Below are 20,399 nucleotides of genomic sequence, written 5' to 3' on the forward strand. Positions count from 1 at the left end.
TTATGAAGCGCTCACAGCCACATCAGGCGCGTGAACAACACAGCCACCCACRCTCTGTTGCATCTCTTCTTACTGTTAGGAAGCAGACAAATAAAACATAAAAAAATCCTCAGTCTGGAGATGAAATGATGCGCCTGTTGCTGTGGAAATCAAAAGCGGCACACTCCCGAGGAAGCCGCGCCTAAGAGAGCTTGAAAAACAGACATCTGTGAAACAAATTTGGGATTCTTAAAGAAAACTTTTCTCGTGAAAATTTTATTCCACTTAAAAGAGACACAAACATGGAAACGCATTTCTACACTTCTAATAGAACAATATCAACTAACAAACATGTCACAACATGTCTCTGCTAGTGAGGAAAACTTGGCTACAACAGCAACAGAAAAAAATGCAGTTTGAGTATAGAAAGACACAATTGCATAAAAACGCAATTATCTTATGAGTGGCAATAAAATATTCTGTAACGATTTCAATGAGAGGGCGAACATTTGCGGTTATAAAGTCACTCTGCCTCAGATTGAATAATCCTGAAGTTCAGAAGCAGCAGCTCCTGCCTGTTTTCACCAAAACGTTACTGTAAATCAAGAACAACAATGTCAGATGTCTCATCAGAATATGATTCTGACAGATGGGCTTTCATAACAACAGCCACAGAAAAAATGTCCCATTAGATGATGATCTGTGATAGTTGGTGTGACTGTAATTAAAACACACCTGGCCTCTGATTGGCTGCACATCATGACAGTTTGTTTACATTTTTAAATCAGGAGGTTCTTCTAAAAACGGATTTTTTGATAAACAGAAATTACAGGCTTCATAAGGGAAGTGAAAATGCGCAGAAATATGGCCTGTTGGTCATGGGATGAGCAGCGTTAGATCCACCAACACGATTAATCAATAACCAACAACAGCACAGCTGAGAAACTCTTCAGTATACCAGAGTCATGTCCTTCCTACTCCTCTCCATCTCTCAGGGGCTCCTTCTTCTCAGCCCCCAGTTCAGCTGCTTCTCTACCTTCATCTTCCTCCTTAGGAACGTCATCTTCTTTCGTATCTTCTTTCTCCTCCACCTCCGCCTGCTCCTCCTGATCCATGTCCAGTTCTTCAAAGGATGAGCCGCTGCCCACAGAGTCATTGGAGCCTCTGTCGCTGTGGTCCCTGTCCTTAATGTCGTCGTTTGTGTCCACGACGTCCCTCAGGGGCAGGGAGGAGGCCAGGGAGGCGGCTGTGGACGCTGCCAGCGATGTCTCTCTGCTGTCCCAGGGGGCGCCGCCGCTCACTGAGCTGACGTCGCTGTGGGAATCTGCACCTGAGGCGAAGCAAAGGTTCAGACAGGTAAAAAATGGGTTGTGAGAGAAACGGCTGCTCAGAACTGAATCCAGTTCCATTTAAGAGAAATTAATAGTTTTCCTAACTTGTCTAGTTGATCTGCAATAGTTTAAACTTTGATCTGCGGGATCAAACAGAAAAACAGGATTTTATTTAAAAAAAAATTTCTTCACTTTGCCAACAGCAACCATGATGTTACAAATGCGCACATGTCAAACTCAAGGCCTGCGGACCAGATGTGGCCTGCGGGTTACTCAAGTCCGGCCCATCAGTGATAATGCTTGTTCTGCCCCTGAGCTGTTGGCTTTGAGTAACTGTGGCTCCCTCAACAATTTTGTACAATAGCTCTGTATTAATGTCTCAAAAAAGGCTGCTTTAAAGCCAAAATTCACCGTGCAAGATCTAAATTTAGCTACATATTTGACAGCTACTTTGCTATGATCCAGTTGAACCAGGAAGTGTGAATTTCCTTATTTTCAATTAAGTCCTAAATTTAAACTAGAACACTCCTTTAGTGGGAATTCCCTGTCGGAAAGGGTGAGAGATCAGAATTCAAGATGGCAGCTATTTACCACAACTCAACAGTGAGTAAAACTCGCTTACTGTTTACTTTTTATAGTATTTCTTGTATTATTTCAACACATTCTCACTCCCGAGTCGTCACATATTGACGTTTTTCAAAGGTCCCTTTGCGTCCAATTTTGACGCATCAGGTACCCCCCTCGCGTCAGTCCTTGCCGCCCGCGGCTTTTCCGGGTTGCGCCACCAGGGGTCTTTGGGTCGGGGGTCTGAGGTTAACATTAGGGATCAGGATAAATGGTTAAGTTTAGGGACTGGGGTCAGGGATAGGATGTCTACAGTGAACATTAGGTAATTTTAGGCTTTGCAACACGTAGTTGCCATGAATTTCCTACATTTTCTAAAAATGGTTAATTTTACGTATCAGGGTTAATGGTTAATTTTAGGTACTAGGGTCTGGGACAGGATGTCTAAAGTGAATACACGTAATTTCACGCTTTGGGACGGTAGTATTTGTGCATTTTCTACACTTTGAAAAATTACGACAACAGATTCCGCCCCATCCCGTCAAAATATGACGCAAGGGGGGTACCTGATGCGTCAAAATTGGACGCAAAGGGACCTTTGAAAAACGTCAATATGTGACGACTCGGGAGTGAGAATGGGTTGATTATTTATTTCACATTTAGTCAGTTGTACACATTTTACTTTTCTGTGTTAATCAGAGGATGTGTTAAAACACTGTTTCTATGCAGGAAATACCACATAGAGCTCAATTATTGTTTGCTAGCGGTGCTCAGCCATAGCAGTGAGATGGGGACCGAGACATTTCATGTTTTTAGTTGAAGTTAATCACAAAATGTCAAAGTTAATTACAACTGGCTTTTTGAGGGCCACTGTAATGCTCATGTGGACCTTCTGTGAAAATGAGTTTGACACTCCTGGTGTAGCGCTTGAAGTTAAGATGATTATGATCAAACCAAGTTTTAGCTCAGTATCGGTAAGTGAGTTAGTTCTTTTTTGTGGATAATGTTGAGTAGCTGTGGCAGCCATCTTGATTTATGGTGACTTCAAAGTTTCCATTTGTAGACATACWTCCAATGGTTACTTTCAGAAAGTTTCTGACCAGTGGTTTATTGCATATTCTGCTAACAGAACAGACAAAGGAACACATATAATATACACAAACACACACAGAAGCAAAAACAATATTGTCTTGCCCTTCGGTGGCGGGTGATAAAGAAGGAAGATCGTTCATCAGCATGAATCTAATAACACTGTATTTGATTCCGGGCTTCGCTTTGCAAAAAAGAAAAACACTGTTGCTTGTTTCGTCTGCAGCACATTGCTTATCATAGAAAGCAGTCTTTTGCCTAATTGCCAGAGATTTTCTCACCAACATGATGAGCTTGCTAATGCTTTCTGTTTGAGCTCGAACCAAATTGGCCTTTGATCTGTGTTGGACTGTGACTCAGTCATCGTTCATCTCTGAATACAAGTGTTTTTTTTTTATTTCCGTTAGTTTTACGTGGAATGAGCACAGCTAGACAATTATTAAAAACAAAGCAGACTAAATAAAGACTTGATTTGATTGTGTCCACCAAATCAAGGTCTGCAGCRATGTGAACAGAATGGAGAAATGCGAGGCCTTCCTAAAAATTGCAAATGAAAACAGAGTAGGTGTCAGATCTGGGAAATATACGAAGCACATCATACCTTCCACCTACAYGAGAAAATAACACAATGTTCACACCAAAATTGGTCTCCTTGAGGGGGGAGATGGAGGAAAAGAGTGTGAAGAAAACTCACAAAAAGACACATTCATGAATGACAATCACATCCATTAATGCCTGGTTGAGCCAAGATAAAAACTGAAGACACATTTTAATATTTTATCTTTGCTGTGGTAGTTATTGTAGGGCATTAAAGCTTTTCGCCATGCCTCTTTTGTGTCTTATAAGTGAAAATAAAAATAGAATAGCTTTACTATTCTACTGGACACTGGAAGATGTGTTTGTTCTTCTGTGGTCACAATCCAAAATAGCACCCTGTGTGGGTTTGTACTGAATCTGTCATCAGATCAAAATATAATAAACAGGAAGTCACCATGATGCTCCCTGGGGTCAGTCATTTCTTCTCTGTTATATGAATCCCTACAATGTAATTATCACTTTCAGCAAATCGGATTCTGTTTATGGAAAAATAAGTTATGAGAGGTTCATATGGATTTTTATTTAGAKTATTTTTTTGTGTGGTGTTGATTGGGAAACAAGTCCAAACAAAACCAGTGAGAGAGGTCTTTTGTGGAAAAAGAACTGTAAATGGGATTTAATAAGGTGGTTTCAAATGAATATAAATGGATGATTCATGTGTTGTTTGCATGTTGGAGGGAAATATTCTAGAGAGACTCATTTTACAATATGAGGATGTTTAAAATGTGAGGAATTTTATGGGTAATCATGGATCTTCTTAGGGTAAATGGGTGGATAGCCCTCCAAGGAAGAGCCTCAACACACTCGACAACTTTCACGCTTTCATGGTTGCAAGCAAGTCCTGGAATTAGTATTGTGGTTGAAGCCTTTTGGATAACATTTGCCTAATGTTGTTACTAAATTGGGCCCATTGGGATTATTAGCTGAAAATCAAGGTCTTGTTCTTCAAACTGTCTGTAGAAGAGGAGAGGATTTTTTAAAGGAGGTAATTAGACACAGAAAGGGTTGAGACACAGTGAGGGTTTGGAGAAGCAGAGTCTGGTTGGATGGAAAGACGAGGCTSGTATAAAATGCGTAACAAAAGCTGGGAAGTGAGAAGACAGATGGATTGGCTTTTTTATGAATGAGGACCTGGGAGGAGGAGCATTTAGGGATACTTATTATAGGATTTTAGAGTAAAACACAGATTTGCTGGACTTAGCCAGTGTGTCTGCCTTGCATAATAACATGTACTAAATAACTTGTGTATCATCATAGATATAAATATTTTACAAAGAAAGGAGGCATTAATATGGACCGTTGTGAATGGATAATACACTTTATGTCACCACAAAATTGTAGCCAATGGGAACCTTAGAAGAAATTCATATTTCCAACTTTGCTTGCTCTACAGTGACGTTTGATTGGTAAAAAGTGATGTCATCTGTTACTGTCTGTAATGCTCTGCRAAATCTTGAGCTGCCCAGATGTTTGTGTTCACACAGACTGTGTCAACAGCATCTTGGGCAGCAATTAAACTCCCATTCAAAAGGTGTCAACAACAAACAACAGACAAGACTGTTGGTCCAATCCACAGACTGTATAAACTGATGGACCTCTGACACCTGGAAGTCAAAACAAACATGGCAGCTTTCGTAAACTAGGTCGTGCTGAACTTGATTCCCAATGACAAAAATAAGGCAGGGRCACATTCACAGCATGTTTTTTTGGTCAAACCACAAGCAGTGGAAGGAAAACGACTTGTTTTGATGAAATACTGTGAGAAGAAATTCCTTAAAAAATTGGACAACGTATCATGCAGCGACAATAAAGACACAAAAATTGCTTCAAATTCCTGCTGAGAAATCTAAGCTCTTTCCATCTTTTCTTGTGACTCAACAGTTGACAAACCAGAGCATCATTTCCCCCGACAAGACTACAGTTTAAATTATAGACTCCGGAGTTGAATGAGGTGCAGCTGACCCCAAAAATACCATGTGATGTTTGTACTTCAAAGCTGAGAGATGTTCAGCAGTGACTAACTTCAACCAGTTTTTTTCAAACGCTATATAACAAGCAATGAAAATTCAGTGCAACAATATTTCTGTTTACACAAGGTCCACCCACATCCACTGATTTCTACATCTTACATTATTTATGTTATGTAGTATGTTGATTACTGATTACAACATGATGATGTTTTGATTGAACGATTCTTGTCTGACCACCTTTTTCTGCCTTCTCTGTGGGGGACTTCATGAATGGCGTGCTTGTCATAAGTGCTGTTCTATTTTGTACTATGGTGGGGTCTTTGCTACTGCCATCAGATGCTAGAACAGAGCAATGCATTTAAATATGGACCAGTGCAAGTTGCTACAGTTGAGTAGGAAAGTGAAATTGAAATATGGATCTGAAAGCTCAGAATTTTTTTTTAATTATGTATATTTATTCTCTACATTTATGTTATTTTAAATAATCCTAAATAGCCTTTTTAATAATAAAGTACAACCATTACATGAGTGAAAAGTTACAGACATTGCTGATTCAATAACATGGAGTTATTTGTTCATGATGACCAAAAAATAATAACTTAGTACCATTTCAGAGTGTGCTTTTAAACAACAAGCTCTTGTCAAAGATTCACCTGTGGCAGACACCAACATGGTTAAATCACATAAACATATTCAAACCTTTTCCCCCCCCAACTAGCCACAATTTTTATTGCTAATCTTCATCAAAACTGCCACAAACAGTTTCTAGACTGCAGGAAATAAAAACAAATCTGGAATCATGGAGGAGCTGCAACAAAACAAAACCAAAGCAAGTTYTCTTATTAGCTCCATKCATGTTCCAGTACTTTTAAGCTGCRTCTCAATTCAGGGGCTGCGYCCTTCGAAGTGCCCATTTGTGGGCCAGCTACATCACTGCCTGCACCTGTCTCATTCTGTGGGCTCCTTTTCATGCGGCCCACAAAAYCCCAAAATTTTAGGCTGCATCTGAGCATACTATGTGGCCGATGATATTGCAGGACTCATTGCAACATCAGCAAACTACAGGAAAACTAAGATGGTGGAGTTTGGAAATTTATCACGGACCAAAGAATTTGTTTTAAATGTATGTTTAGCAAATTATCTGATGAGATTTTTGTAAATAAAATGCAATTACAAGTACTGCTACTAGAGCTAACGTCAAGTTTTATTTATTTACGTGCAACATTTTGAATACATTGAATTTTGTGAAGTTATACCTTCCACAAAAAGGTGTGTGAATACAGTAACAGGGTAGTGTGTGGTCACGCAAGCAGTTATCTGAAGACTAGACGTTTCATTTAAAAGCCGTTTTATGCAGCCTACCTGGACTGCACAGGTATGGCCTCTGTGGGCCGCGGTCTACAGGGCTACGACCTCTGAACCGAGACAAAGCAGCATTACTCCTTTTGTTCTTTGTTTTTCTTCCCATTAAACTACACCTAACCCATTACTTTGTGTTTGTGTCTCTTTCCTATCTTCTAAACCCCAGCAGGTCGAGGAAGATGGCCACCCGTCCCGATCCAGATTCTGCTGGAGGTTTCYGATTATTAAAAGGAAGTCACTCTTCTATAACTGACTCCGTGCTGCTCAGGATGGAGGAAGTCAACACAATTTAGTGGTTTCTTTAAATGAACAACTTTTCATTCATTTCAACCCTTTTTTACTTTTTTCTTCTATTTATTGTATAATAATTGAATTGAATAGACTGTAAGTGGATTTATGATTTCATTTGTTACTTTTCAGCAAAGTGCCTTAATTAAGATAACTTTTTGTGAACTGGAGGAAAATGAATTAACTGAGTTGAAAGTCCTCATAGCATCTAGTGTGCAGTGATTAAATCTCATCATTGTTGCTCGAATTTACAATTTGCAAACATTGAGTGAAAGTTTGATTGTCAGAAATCTTTGTGTGCGTGTTCTCATTTTCTCTCTCTGGTCAAAGCAGGACCATTATTAAAACACAGTCAGAATCTGGGAGCAGAAATGTCTATAATGTGACTACTGGATAACAGAAAGCAGTCTCCCAGGTGGTAAAAGAGGGATTTCCACAGCTGGGTTGTCAGACAWAGCTTAGCTCCCCTGATTGATCTGGCTCTCATTAAAAAAGCTCAGCTGTGTCTGAGACTGGGAAAGCGCAAACACACACACACACACACACACACACACACACACACACACACACACNCACACACACACACACACACACACACACACACACACACACACACACACAAATTACATTTTGCTCAAATGAGTCCCTATGTCTGACAAAACCTCTTGAACCCTAAACTCATTAAACTGTATATGTGGAGTAGATCTGAAACAGAGATTAATGCTGCGCCACAGGAAAATGGCACACAGCGATACATATTAATGCATTCTTAAGTAGCCCCTTAAAATAGTTTTTTTTTTTACTGAAACCAAACACAATATATCTATCCATCTCACACAGTATATCTATATGTACAGAATTACATTAAAAAATCTGATTAAATTGCTCCAGTGTAATGCACAAGATTTTGACTTGTTCGATTGCTTTCTGAAAATTGCACAAAACTCAATAATTTTACAATCTGAAATTCATTTTTCTTGTTTGTCAGCATCAGATTGGATGACCCGATTGTGTCTGGAACGTTTGTGAAGACTATGAATGAGTCCCCATGCTTAATGTCTTACTTCTTTAGTCGCCTTGTGTTTGTGTTTTAATACAAAAACTTTTTCCCCCACTCCACTCGTGCTGAAACATTTTCACCTTGCATTAATACGTCTTCATGTCAACCTGCACAGCCCAGAGCAGATTCAAGTCTTAATAGTGTGTTTACACTGACCAGAGCTGTTGTTACACCATCAGGCTCAAAGAACAACAGACAAGAGAGATGTTGCCAATATCGTTTTCTGTCACTGCGAGGGCTTAAGCGAATCTTCCTCAGTTCAGCTCGATAAATCTCCTTAGGCCGGACAAGGTTAACTCTGATTTGAGGGGGTCTCAAGGTGAACTGTAAGATTTTTCTGTGAATTGGGATGGGTAAACCACAGGCTAAATAACAAGATTCAGCTGCTCAAAAACTCAACTTTATTTTGATACGTGATAATAAAACATTTAAGCAACAGACCAGATGTGCTAGTTGTCTTGAGAACACTGCAGCTGTACTTAGAATTTGGGCACCTTCCCAGTGATCAAACTGGAGCGTGCCATTTGAACAGGACTGAGTGCACCTTTATGTTTGCTGTGATGGGCAATTATACTGCTGTATATGTGTAGCTGGATTATTTTTGTCATCCTGGTAGGTAGTGGTTTGTATTTCTTCACTGCTCCAGCACTTTGTGCGTAATTTGAAAGAGACAGAAGCAGTTTCAGAGCAGCTGAGTGATATTTACAGTGATGTTGGATATTCTGGGTGAGTTTTGAGGCAACACTCCAGTGAAGATGATGTTGGCTCGGAGCTTTGAGCCCTGGGCTACGAGCAGAAAAAATACCTCAATTTTCACTGGCCTGACAGCGCAACAGCAGCTACTGTATAAAATACTGTCTCCTTGTCTTATGTATAATAACACGAACTGACGAACTGGTTGATTATGGATTTCTGCAAATAATGTTTAGAGCTCATACAAATGTTTTACCTTGGAATATTCAATTACACTTCATAAAGAGAGTCAGTAATTATAATCTCAAAGCACTAGAATTGTTTGTAAAGCCTAAAATTTGAACAAGTTTGAAGGAACGCTGCAYGTCTGTACAAGGAATTAAACTGTGGAATGTTCTTGWTAATAATTGTAAAAATGCTTCGTCTATATTTGTGTTTAAGAAAAAGGTAAAAATTAGTTCACTGAGAAAATATGAAATTTCATAGTATATTTTCATTGGATCTGTTTGACACGAAATTGGTTTTGGTTTGTTCTTTTATTTAATGATTATTAGTGTTTTATGGTATTTTTATTCATACGTATTTTATTTTATCCTTGTTTGAAAAGGGGCAGATGATATAAGATTTTTTTCTTCTTTCTGCCACCTTTCATTTTCTTTGTAAATTGTTTTTTGTTGTTTTGAGGTTTGTTTTGTTTTAAACTGAAAATGAATAAATTTAATTAAAAAAATAATAATACCACTATCTGTTGGTATCTTTATGATTATAACTATGAAGCATAATTGCAAAATAAACAAACCTGACAACAGCTGACTTTGAGTGAGCTAAAGACTTTCCTCTAAAACTGACGGCTCTTAGAATCTAAGAGATGTTTTGAGTGATTTTTTTAAGGTAAAAAATAATATATATGTATACTTTTTTAATGAATTTCAAGGCAAATCTATGTGTTTAGTCTGCTTAGAGACACTGTCTGCCACTAAGGATTTTAATTTAAATAAGTCTCCACTAAATCATGTTGCACAAAGCTAAATATGAGAAGTTTACTAAAGTCGCAAGTACATAAAATGACTTTTATCAGAACCATAATTAAAGAGGAGTTTGTGCTCAAGGCGTCTCAAGCCATTGCACTTCAGCTCACTAAAGTGTTTATCTTTTGTTAGTTTTAAACATTTTTGTATTCATATTTAATTAGAGTACCACTGTTATACATGCATTTGAGCATGAAACATGTTTCTGCATGGTATGTTGGCTTATTAAATGTACATAAACATTTTTAAAATGGCAGTTTTATTACATTAAATTAAGTGTGCAGCAATATGTGAGTCTCTGGTAGTGCCAACAAAAATTGTGGCCCCTTCCTTCACTTAAGTTGTCCATCCCTGCTCTAAATCAAACATATTTTGCCCAGCTCTGTAGGACCATTTTCCCTTTCAGATCATTTTGGAGTGGAGTGAGTTGCACAGTAATGAGAACAWATCAACAATTTTGTTAGTTATATTAGGGCTGAATGAACTGACTCATGGTGCTCAAAGTCGAAAACTCTGCATTTAAAAGAAAATGAACTAACAGAAAAAATAGACACGTGCATAGTGGTGTGAGAAAGTTGTGTGATTGACAACATCGTTGCAAAATGACTTTCAGCTTGTGATTATAAAATGTGCAATATGCAGACCTACTGTTATCTGGATTACAGTTTGTTTACCCAACACTTCACTTTTCCTCCTATTTCCTTTCTCAGTTGCCAGAAAAGCCAGCAATAATCAAAGCTCTGTCTCAGAACAGTGACGCTGACAAAACTAATTTAAAGTTGTGAATAGCCTTCACTCTCAGTTCAGAAGAAAGGTCAGCAGCTCTTCAGCAGAAAACCCTGCCGTTTGTCTCGAGGATGTGCCACAACATGTGAACATTTACAGATCATAGAAAAACTTCTTTCTTAAACTTTTATTTTTAAACTAACAGACTGTTTACAAAGGATGCCGCATTAGGTTTCTGTCCACCTCCMACCACCTTTTCAAACATCCCAACATCGTTTTCTTTCTCCTGTGATCTGACAGAGCCAATACTGCTGTGACACCAGCCTCCCAGCTCAGCGTAATGGAGGCAGCACTTCAAGACACATACTTATAATGACAGATCAATTACACGGACTCATATATTGCTTGTCCTCAGCGATCGGGGACAGAAAGGGAGTCAGAGAAAATTAAAAAAATATCACAAAAATCTTTGCTTCAAACCGAAGTTGCAGGCGCGAAATGTTTCTGTTTATATGCTTCACTGTAACGCAGTTAGACAATATTATAGATGAAAATTAAGGACAAATTTATTTTTCTCACTATATTGATATATTTGGGTGTTGCCAAAAGGTGGGCAATGTTCACCTGTAAAAAGTTAGACCACTGGAGGTCAGCAGAATCAAAGATGTTCAGTTTGTTTTAAATTACTCATCATTAAAAAAAACTCACCCATTTCTTTGGAAAATTTCATAAAGTCAAACATTTTTCAGTTTGTTCATTAAAGCTTTTTGCTGATGATTTTTTCACTTTCTACAGACTAAACTTTTGAGAAATGTATTAAACTTTACCAGTAATGTCAGTTCCTCTGTCTTCATCGGAGTCCTCTTCTTTTACATCTGGTTTGGTTTCATCTAACATTTCTGGCACAAAGAATTCTGTCTGGAGAGACAGTGGAACCATGTAGTTGATGACATCCGATCTGTAGATCTCAATAACTGGGAAGGCGGACAGCTTTCGCTCCTATGCAAATGAAATACACAAAACAGACGATAAGATGCGTGATATTATCTCACAACACCAACAGACAGATTCTCTGAATTTATTTTAAATCTTGGCACACATGAGTGAGAAGACAAGGACCTCCCTGAATAGAAGCAGGCATTTATAGTAGAATGTTGTGCCACAAATTATTTTGGTCATTCTGATTTATAATCCAGTCTTGAAACTCAAAACATATATCCATAAGAATAAAAATAAATAAAAAGCAGCAACATGCTAATCAAATGCATGAAACAAGTAAACACCAGTGAGTGTGARCCCTAGTGTAAAACCTAAATCTGGAAAAGATCAATTTGTTGTAACTTGAAGTTCATTATGACCAAAGAAAATTTCAAAATTGTTGTCAATCCCTCCTAAAGTGGATAATCCATCATAATCACACTGTGGTCAAATTGTTACTTCATGACTGTAAAATCAGGAAAAGACATTTTAAATATCGTCAGGAGTAAACCTGGAACAGCGAAGCAAGGATAAGGTCAGTTTTCTCTGAACAATAAAAGACTTTTTGAACGTTTGTTAAACGTATTGAAGCAAAGTGATGACTAAACCACTTTGCTTTAATGGTCTTATGTCTGCAACTAAACATAATACATAAAACATGGTCCAGCACTATAAACACATCATACCAGCAGTAAAGCACGGAGGCGGAGAGCTGATRATTTGGGATTGTTTTGCAACCAAGGTCGCCTGCAGTTGTTGAGTTACTGTAGTCATGAACTCCAATATATTTTAAACTAGTCTGAAAATAAATGTACGACTGTTTGTCAGACAACAGCAACTGGAACCAAATTAGGTCATGCAGCCAGATAATGATTCAAAAGAAACGGTTATAAATTGGACAAAAGAATGAGACAGATAAATGGAAAGTGAGTCAGTTTAATAAATTGCTGAGTTCATTATGCAGATAAATATGGTTTTACAAAATACAAGTTWTTTTTGTCTAAATTATGCCTTGATATGTAAAACATAAATGTTAAAAAATGGGTACTTGTTTTTTGCTGTGGTTGGAAAAGACAGATGTGATCACTGTGAAAATCCCTGACCATTGTCTAAATGATTAAATTCACACTCAGATGCAGTGGTCCCTGAGTCYTAATCACAACCACCAAAGGTCTTCTTGTTTCAGAGAAATCTCATACAGAAAAACAAAGTATTGTATTAAACATGTAAACTCAAACATCCTTCCATCCATTCATCTTTCATTTATAAASAGTCAAGTCGMTGGGGCAGCAGCTTGAGCAGGGAGGCTCAGACTTCTCCATCCCAATCCACCTCACCTCTTCTGGAAGGATTGCAATGTGCTYCAAGGCCAGTCAAGAGAAAGTCTCTTCAGYATGTCCTGTGTCTTYCYCTGGGTCTTCACCCAGCCTGAAGCACCTCCCTACAGGAGGCATCCYTACCAGATGCCCAAACCACCTCAACTTGGCTCCTCTTGATGTGGAGGAGCAGCGGCTCTWCAYTMTCCTGGATAACTTGAACTTTCASTCGTTCTCTAAGTGARAGTCCAGCTACCCTGCAGAAGAGACTAATTTTGACTGCTTGTATCTGTGGTTTTATTCTTTCAGTCACTACCCAAAATCCGTGGCCAGTAACCAGAGAGTACTGCCTTACAGCTCAGCTCCCTCTTCACCACAACAGACCGGTACAGAGASCGCAAAACTGCAGAAGCTGCACCAATCCTTCTGTCAATCTGACTCTCCATTCCTCCCTCACTTGTCAACAGAACCCTAGGCACTTGAAATACTCCAKTTGAGGCAGAACCTCAGTCTTACTTAAACATTCAAGTGTGGTAAAAAATAAAAAGCACGTTTTAAGAACCAATGTCTAACCAAATACTTGAAATGAGAAGAGAGGCCARCCTTAAACCGTAAAAATTAAAGTTWTGATAATCAGTTTTACTGCTACAGAAGCATTATACCAGCTGAAGAAACCAAGAAGCAGCTGAAAAAAATACAAWATTTATTTCAATATAACATTTAAATGCCCTGGTAATACTTCTCCAGTTTTAAAATTTGATCACTGCCAAAGTGCAGCAGGGTTAGCACAGGAGCAATAATCATTCTTGGAGAAGTTAAAAGTGAGATGTAAAATGTCTGCTGAAATAACACTGTTTTTTAAATACATTAATATGAATATATGYCCTCCCATGTGAGTCCATTAAAGCTGCATTAAGATCCACATGGAAGTGTCTACTTTCGCACTTTCTAGTGGTGTGTGGAGAAAGTTTATAAATATTGCACCGTATTTTCTCTAAAGAGGACATTAGTCTCTGCATAATTTTGCTCCATGCTTTTAAGTAGTTCACAAGGGATCGCAGAAGAGTGAGGTATCTGATGAATCATCATAGGACAGCCAGAAAATGCCAAGGGTGAGTTACTCAGCTTAGTCGCAGTTATGATCGGTGTCAAAGTGACAGATTAATATTTTAGAGAGAGACAAAAATAGGAAGAAATTACCAGAATAGCTCAGCATTAAATTCACCGTTGATTCATTCCCCGGCAATAGTCGGCCGTGAGGATGTTATGTCAGACGAAACAATCCGTAGATACTCCTGAATGGAGAGGTGATGCAAGATGTTTCGTGATGCAATTATGAGAGATTCTTCTTGTGAAGGTTGATTTCTGGCAGAACTGCCACAGTTTGTGAGCTGCTCTATAGCACTGTGAAACCAGGACGGATATTCCACAATTCCATTTGAATATATAGTTTTCTTTTTTATTATTTAAAACCAAAATTTAATTTTTTTTTTTTTTTGTCTCGTGTGCTATAAATTATATATTGGAAAGCATGCATTAGCAAACTTTTAATGCTGACACTGTTTTGCCTCAACAAAACATGTAGAAGTCAGAATCAGAATTTTACAACTTGTTTTAAAATGAGTGGCTTTACTTTCACTGGTGCAATGATTGGCAAAAACCACTACACCGTGCTACAAAAAAGAAAAAAAACTGACATTCTACAAGTCATCACCGATCTCAATTTTTCTGATTGACTGTTTTTAATCTAACCCTTGCGAAATACCACTGTATGAGCTGGTATTAACATCCTGACTGCAGAGTCTCTGGCAATAAAGCTGTCTATGCAAATCAGTGCCAATCTCCTTGAACCTGCTTAGATAATGAGCAGAAACTTGAGATGAGAGCAGTTTACCACACACACACACACGCACGCACACACACACACACACACACACACACACACATACACAGACAGACACACACACACACACACACACACACACAAACTTCCAAGGATTTTGTATCAGATGAGTCAACGAAAAACAAGACACGAGAACAATGTCTGTGTGTGGAGTACTGGCAGGAAGTGATGCACAATTAAAATAGTTACATGTTCATAATTAAATAAAGTATTTTAAAAAGAAAACAGTCTTTGAGTACGCTGGAGGTGTATACATCTCAGTAGAACAGATTCTATTCTTCTCATTTAGTGAGCTTACAGATTCATAAACCATCAGTGAGGACATCATCTCCTTTTATCTTTATGAAAAATGAATCCTAAATGATAGAACACACTGTAACACTATTAGATCTCTCTGCACGAGGTGAATTGATTTTTTTTTACTTCAGGACCGGATATTAAACATAACATTTTTCTATAAACATCTTTTTTTATTAGAGCATGAAACAATTAGTGTTACTCTAACCTTACATAGCAGGTGAATGTAACCAGGGTGTCTTCTGCAACTCAAATATATGTAGTAAAGTCTAATGTAGTTTACAGAATTATCCTAAGTTAAGACTGTGGAGCTTGCATGTTTTCCTCGTGCATGCAATTTTATTTTATTTATTTATTTTACTTTTATTTTATTTTTGTGCTCTCTGGTTTCCATTGAAAGTCAAAAATGGTTAAATCAAATGTTTGGTGAAATGGGGATTCTAAGAGACTCTATTTTAAGTGCCAGAGTCTTGGCCGTAAATGTACATTCAATGATTACTTTCTTAGAATATGATACATACTGTACATACTGTACAGCTGTTTAATCTCAAGCTGATAAAGAAGTACAACAGCTGAAAAGGYAGTGGTTTAGAAACATTTCTGACCCTTCAGAACTTTTCATTTGTCAACCAAAAGTTCCAGCCTTTTGTTCAAAAACTGTTAAGCAAGTCTATGCAAATACCTCCATACATAGATGCATAATATGGCAGCCTTAAGTAAGACATTGACAATATATCAGGATATACAGTACTTCAATTCAGGGCTACATTATGATTGACAAAACCTCGAGAAGAAAAAAAAGGAGACAATCGTAATGTAAAGGTAAAGCAACAAAAAACGTAACATCAAAGTGTCAGTCTTTAATAAAAAAAGCTTAATACTTACAATCTCATCAAATGTGTACATTCTAAATTCCAGGCATTATTCCATAAACTCCCACTGTCTTTTTTTTAAGTTTCAAAGTATGAACAGGCCTTTTTTTATTAACTTTTAATCTTACCTGCCTACCGGACTCTTTTTAAAAGTAAGATGTTTATTAAGTTGTGTCCCTCCCTGCAGGTATTTTACATACTTAATCTGTGGTTGTGATACCTATTTCAATTCCACTTTCTCTTGATTTCCCTTTGATGTTTTTCTAAGCACTTGGTGACTCGGGATGAGAAAACTGGGTCACTTCATATCACTCCTTTTGTTAACATAAAAGATCCCTCTAAATTAGATGGTAATTTTATACATTTTTTGCGGCAACTCCATTTGTCTATGTAAACAGGAAACACACCATTTGCTTATATCACTTAAGCTGCCATAAAACTGCCTCAGGTGACATTATCATGTTTGTTTTTCCATTATTTATATGCTAGAATCAATAATTATACACAAAATTTTATGCACACACATTTATGCATATGCAATCTGGCATATTTATTTAAGTCAAGTATTCAGCATGTAGGTCATCTGATTGGACAATTTTTATTTATTTTTAATTTTTTTCTTAATATTTACAATTGGTCATATCTAAGCATACTAAGGAGATTAAAGGAAGGCACATTTGTGGTCAGCAGTGTTGTAATATTGAACTGTAACACCAGTAGACCACAGAGGAGTTTGACCAGAATATTTTTCTAACTTTTAAAAGAATCTTACCATATCTACCAAGAAAAAGGGTGAAGTTAAAATTAGTTAAATAGGATTTTTTAAATTTAGTGATAAAACATGTATGTCTTTATGCTTGCAAGTGTATTCATAGTAAGCTTTCATGAAACTGTAGTGCAGGTAAGAATGCAAAAATCTGGATAAATTGCTCTGATTTGTAAAGGTCAGCAGTGAAAAAAACCCTGATTGGTTGATCTCTAAAGTTTCTGTAATATTAAAGAAGATTAAAACACATCTAAATAAAATACAAAATTTATGTACCATAAATCTTCATCATACAGTACAAATTAGTGGTGTCCCAATACAGGTATTGGTATTGGTGTTGGGCCAGTACTTGCATAAAATGACCCAAAAATTTAAATAGGTTGAAAGGAAATATTTTTTGTTATTTATTTTAACAGTAACAGTATACATCCTGCTGTATATTTGATTTGATCAGTCAGAGGGGCTGTTGGCCTATAAGGAAGGAGACCACCATGTTCTAAATAATTGCTCCAACTCAGCAAATGGGGAACATAGCTGTCTGGGTGGAATGGTTTCTGCTGGACGTGTCAGTGATTCCTGGGGCTGGAATCTGATATGCCGGCACCACGTTCCATCGAAGATGTGGAAGATCTACGGTATATACTGTATATGTTTGGATTTAAGATAACTGGATTCCTGCTGATTGGCGGAGGAGGGTTCCAGATTTATTGAAAAGTGAAACCACCCTGACAGTGGTTTGGGCCTTTGAGAAGCTGCCGGCCGCACTTGAAGGACACAGACTCTGCAGCTGGGGGAAATAATTTCGCAAACTGGATGTGATTCTGATGAGGATCGCAGCTCAGGAGCGAGCCTCCAGCATGTAAGGATTACATCTGGGTGAAGCTTCAGACGGTGAAAGGCGAGGAAGACCCAAAATTCAGCTGATTGTTTTTTTGTTCCTTTCACCACTTCACAGATGAAATTGACATTTTAAAAGCAGCAGGAAATTCAAGGCTGCATTGTTCCAAAACAATTGGATTTATCTATTGGCTCCCAGCAGCACGGCCTTGATGGCAGTGTTTCTGAATCTCCCCAGGATGGAATGTTAAAGGCTTGATTCCCTCTCACCCTCATCACCCATGTTGGACCTAGCCCCAGAACCCAATGGCTAAGGAGGACGGAACTCTGAACTTTGGCTAAACGAGCAGGAGACAATAACATCGTGTGGCTCTGGACTCTGGAGGGGGCCAGGCTGGGAACTAGCACAGACCCCCCTCCCTCAACTTCACCTAATCTTCTGAACCCACCTCATCTTACCTTCCCTTTATGTGTTATCTGACCTAAGCCCCCACCCCCCGCCCAAGCTGACTTGCTCTCTTGTGAGTTGTTTAAACTCAGCTTTCCTTTTGTGTATTTCAAGCGTTAAAGGTAGAACAACTCTGTTGCTGCATGGCTGGTTTCACCTGTTTCCCCATGTTTGTCATGTGTGTCTTCTTGAATGGGTGTTTCTTAACTGACTGCCCCCTCCCCCCTTCCCTGATTGTACAGCAACTTGTGAATATATTTCTATGAAAGCCGCTATATAAATAAAACTTTACTTACTTACTTAAATGCTCAGTATCGGTACTCGGAGTAGGCGAGTATACCCAAAATGAGAACTCATACTCCATTTGAGAAAAAATGGTATTGGGACACCCCTAGTACAAATACTTATTATTTCTGCTCAACTTTACAACAAATTTACTCATATTTATATGTACTGGTAACAACCTGAAACCTACATATTTCTTTTTTTTTTGCTGCTGTGTGTTTAATTATTCCTGACATTTCATCTTACAACCAATAAAATGAAAACACTATTAATAAACAATGATACAAGAACAAAGCAGGTCAAATCTCAGGGAGATAAGTCTCGCTGACCAGTAATTTATTGCTCCACTCACTGGGAAAATGAAGGAAGACGTAGCTTTTATATTAACTGTCTATTCATAATCAAGACAAGCTACAGACTTTTAACCTTTAATTATTAGACAAGCAAGTATTTAAAAAAATCTCCATTGCCCTTTTCTAGTCTCTGTAACGTGTAGCAAATAAAAGCGTGCTAATATTTCCCTATAGCTCATCAAGAAGTCAAAACACATTTGTTAAAGAGAGAGAGAGAGAGAGAGAGAGAGAGAGAGAGAGAGAGAGAGAGAGAGAGAGANAGAGAGAGAGAGAGAGAGAGAGAGAGAGAGAGAGAGAGAGAGAGCGAGCGAGAGGGAGAGAGAGAGATTTAGTATGTGTCTTTGGGCTGCAGGGACTGAAATGTGCAGTCCTGCAGGACAGAGAGGCAGATGAGACTTGATAGTCTAAAAAGAGGCCAGTCGCTCTTTGGCAGCCGCCTCAGAGGAAACTCAACAATTATAATCATCATATTTAATGCTTTTTTCTCCAAACTGATGCATCACAAGTCAACAAGAATCAGCAAGTGAACAACCAGGTGGTCTCAGCAGAACTCAGACAGATGTTTCTGCAGACTATCACCTTTTCCTGAGCATTTCAAAAGCACACTGTTCCTATTAACCTATCAAAAGTGAAGAGTTTTGGACCATGTCACTTTTTTAAGTCAAGAAACATTTATAGAAAACATATTTGTTTAGCTTAAGGTAAATTTAGTTTTGCATGCCAACACATAAACAGAAAATGAGGATTTAAAACTTATGTACTGAAGGACTGAGTTGATAAAAAGCTTCTATGGCCACCCACCAACATTAGATTGATCCATTTTTTGCCGGATGGCAGAGAAAGTGGAGATCACACCTCACCAATAAGAATAGGAGCAAACACAACATCTGAATCTTCAAAATAAGACACCAAAGAAATCCTTTATACATTTATACATACATGCTGTCAAAATGTATTCTGTTTGGGAAGCAGATTGCGACATGCAGCGTGCAGCATATGCACACACACAAAACATGAATTTTATTTTGAAACATGRATTAAAAAAATAAAAGACAGCAATGCAGTTTCAACTGTTGTTTCCAGTTTGTCTTCCTCAGAATTAAATAATTTGGTCAAACTTCTATATTTATCACTGAATTTATTAGACTGTCTCGCACTTTCTGAGCATGCTTCTCAGAACACCTCTGTGCTTCGCACCAGAACTAAGCCTCAGGCAGTGTAAATTGGAGTGGAAATGAATGACAATGACTATGCAGCATTGCATAGTCTTTGAAAGAAAGTTGTGTAATTGTGTGTGAGTAAATATCAGATTTATTTCATATACAATAAAAAGATATGAGAGTCTCATGGGGCTTTGTTACATATTTGACCACTCTGGCAGCTGTTCTGTGAATCCATGGTATCCTTCTCTGATAGAAAGGAAAAAAAATTGTATAGGTCCTCTGGACGGGGAGGTCGGATGGAGGACGGTTGGAAACTGGAGTGTATCGTAAGCCCACCCACACAGACCAATATTTGCGTTTTGACTCCCACCACCCACTGGAACACAAGTTAGGAGTGATAGGACTCTGTACCACAGAGCAGACAGTGTCCCTACAAACCCAGGAGCCAGGCAGAAAGAGAAATCACACACACGACAGGCCCTGGAGCAGTGTGG

The 20,399-nt window shown here is 38.2% G+C and overlaps 1 protein-coding gene across 1 annotated transcript in view; it reads right to left on the minus strand.

The window, feature by feature from the left end:
• Positions 1-235: 235 nt before the first annotated feature.
• Positions 236-20,399, minus strand: part of tex264a (testis expressed 264, ER-phagy receptor a) — an 81,825-nt gene continuing 61,661 nt past the window's right edge. Inside the window, exons 3-4 of the mRNA XM_014009049.1 lie at positions 11,515-11,686; positions 236-1,309 (exon numbers count right to left, since the gene is read on the minus strand). Coding sequence (XP_013864503.1) covers positions 954-1,309; positions 11,515-11,686 — 528 coding nt within the window. The 3' untranslated portion in view covers positions 236-953. The remainder of the gene's footprint in view (positions 1,310-11,514; positions 11,687-20,399) is intronic.

This window comes from Austrofundulus limnaeus, unplaced genomic scaffold (assembly GCF_001266775.1).
Source record: "Austrofundulus limnaeus strain Quisiro unplaced genomic scaffold, Austrofundulus_limnaeus-1.0 Scaffold55, whole genome shotgun sequence".
Lineage (NCBI taxonomy): Eukaryota > Metazoa > Chordata > Actinopteri > Cyprinodontiformes > Rivulidae > Austrofundulus > Austrofundulus limnaeus.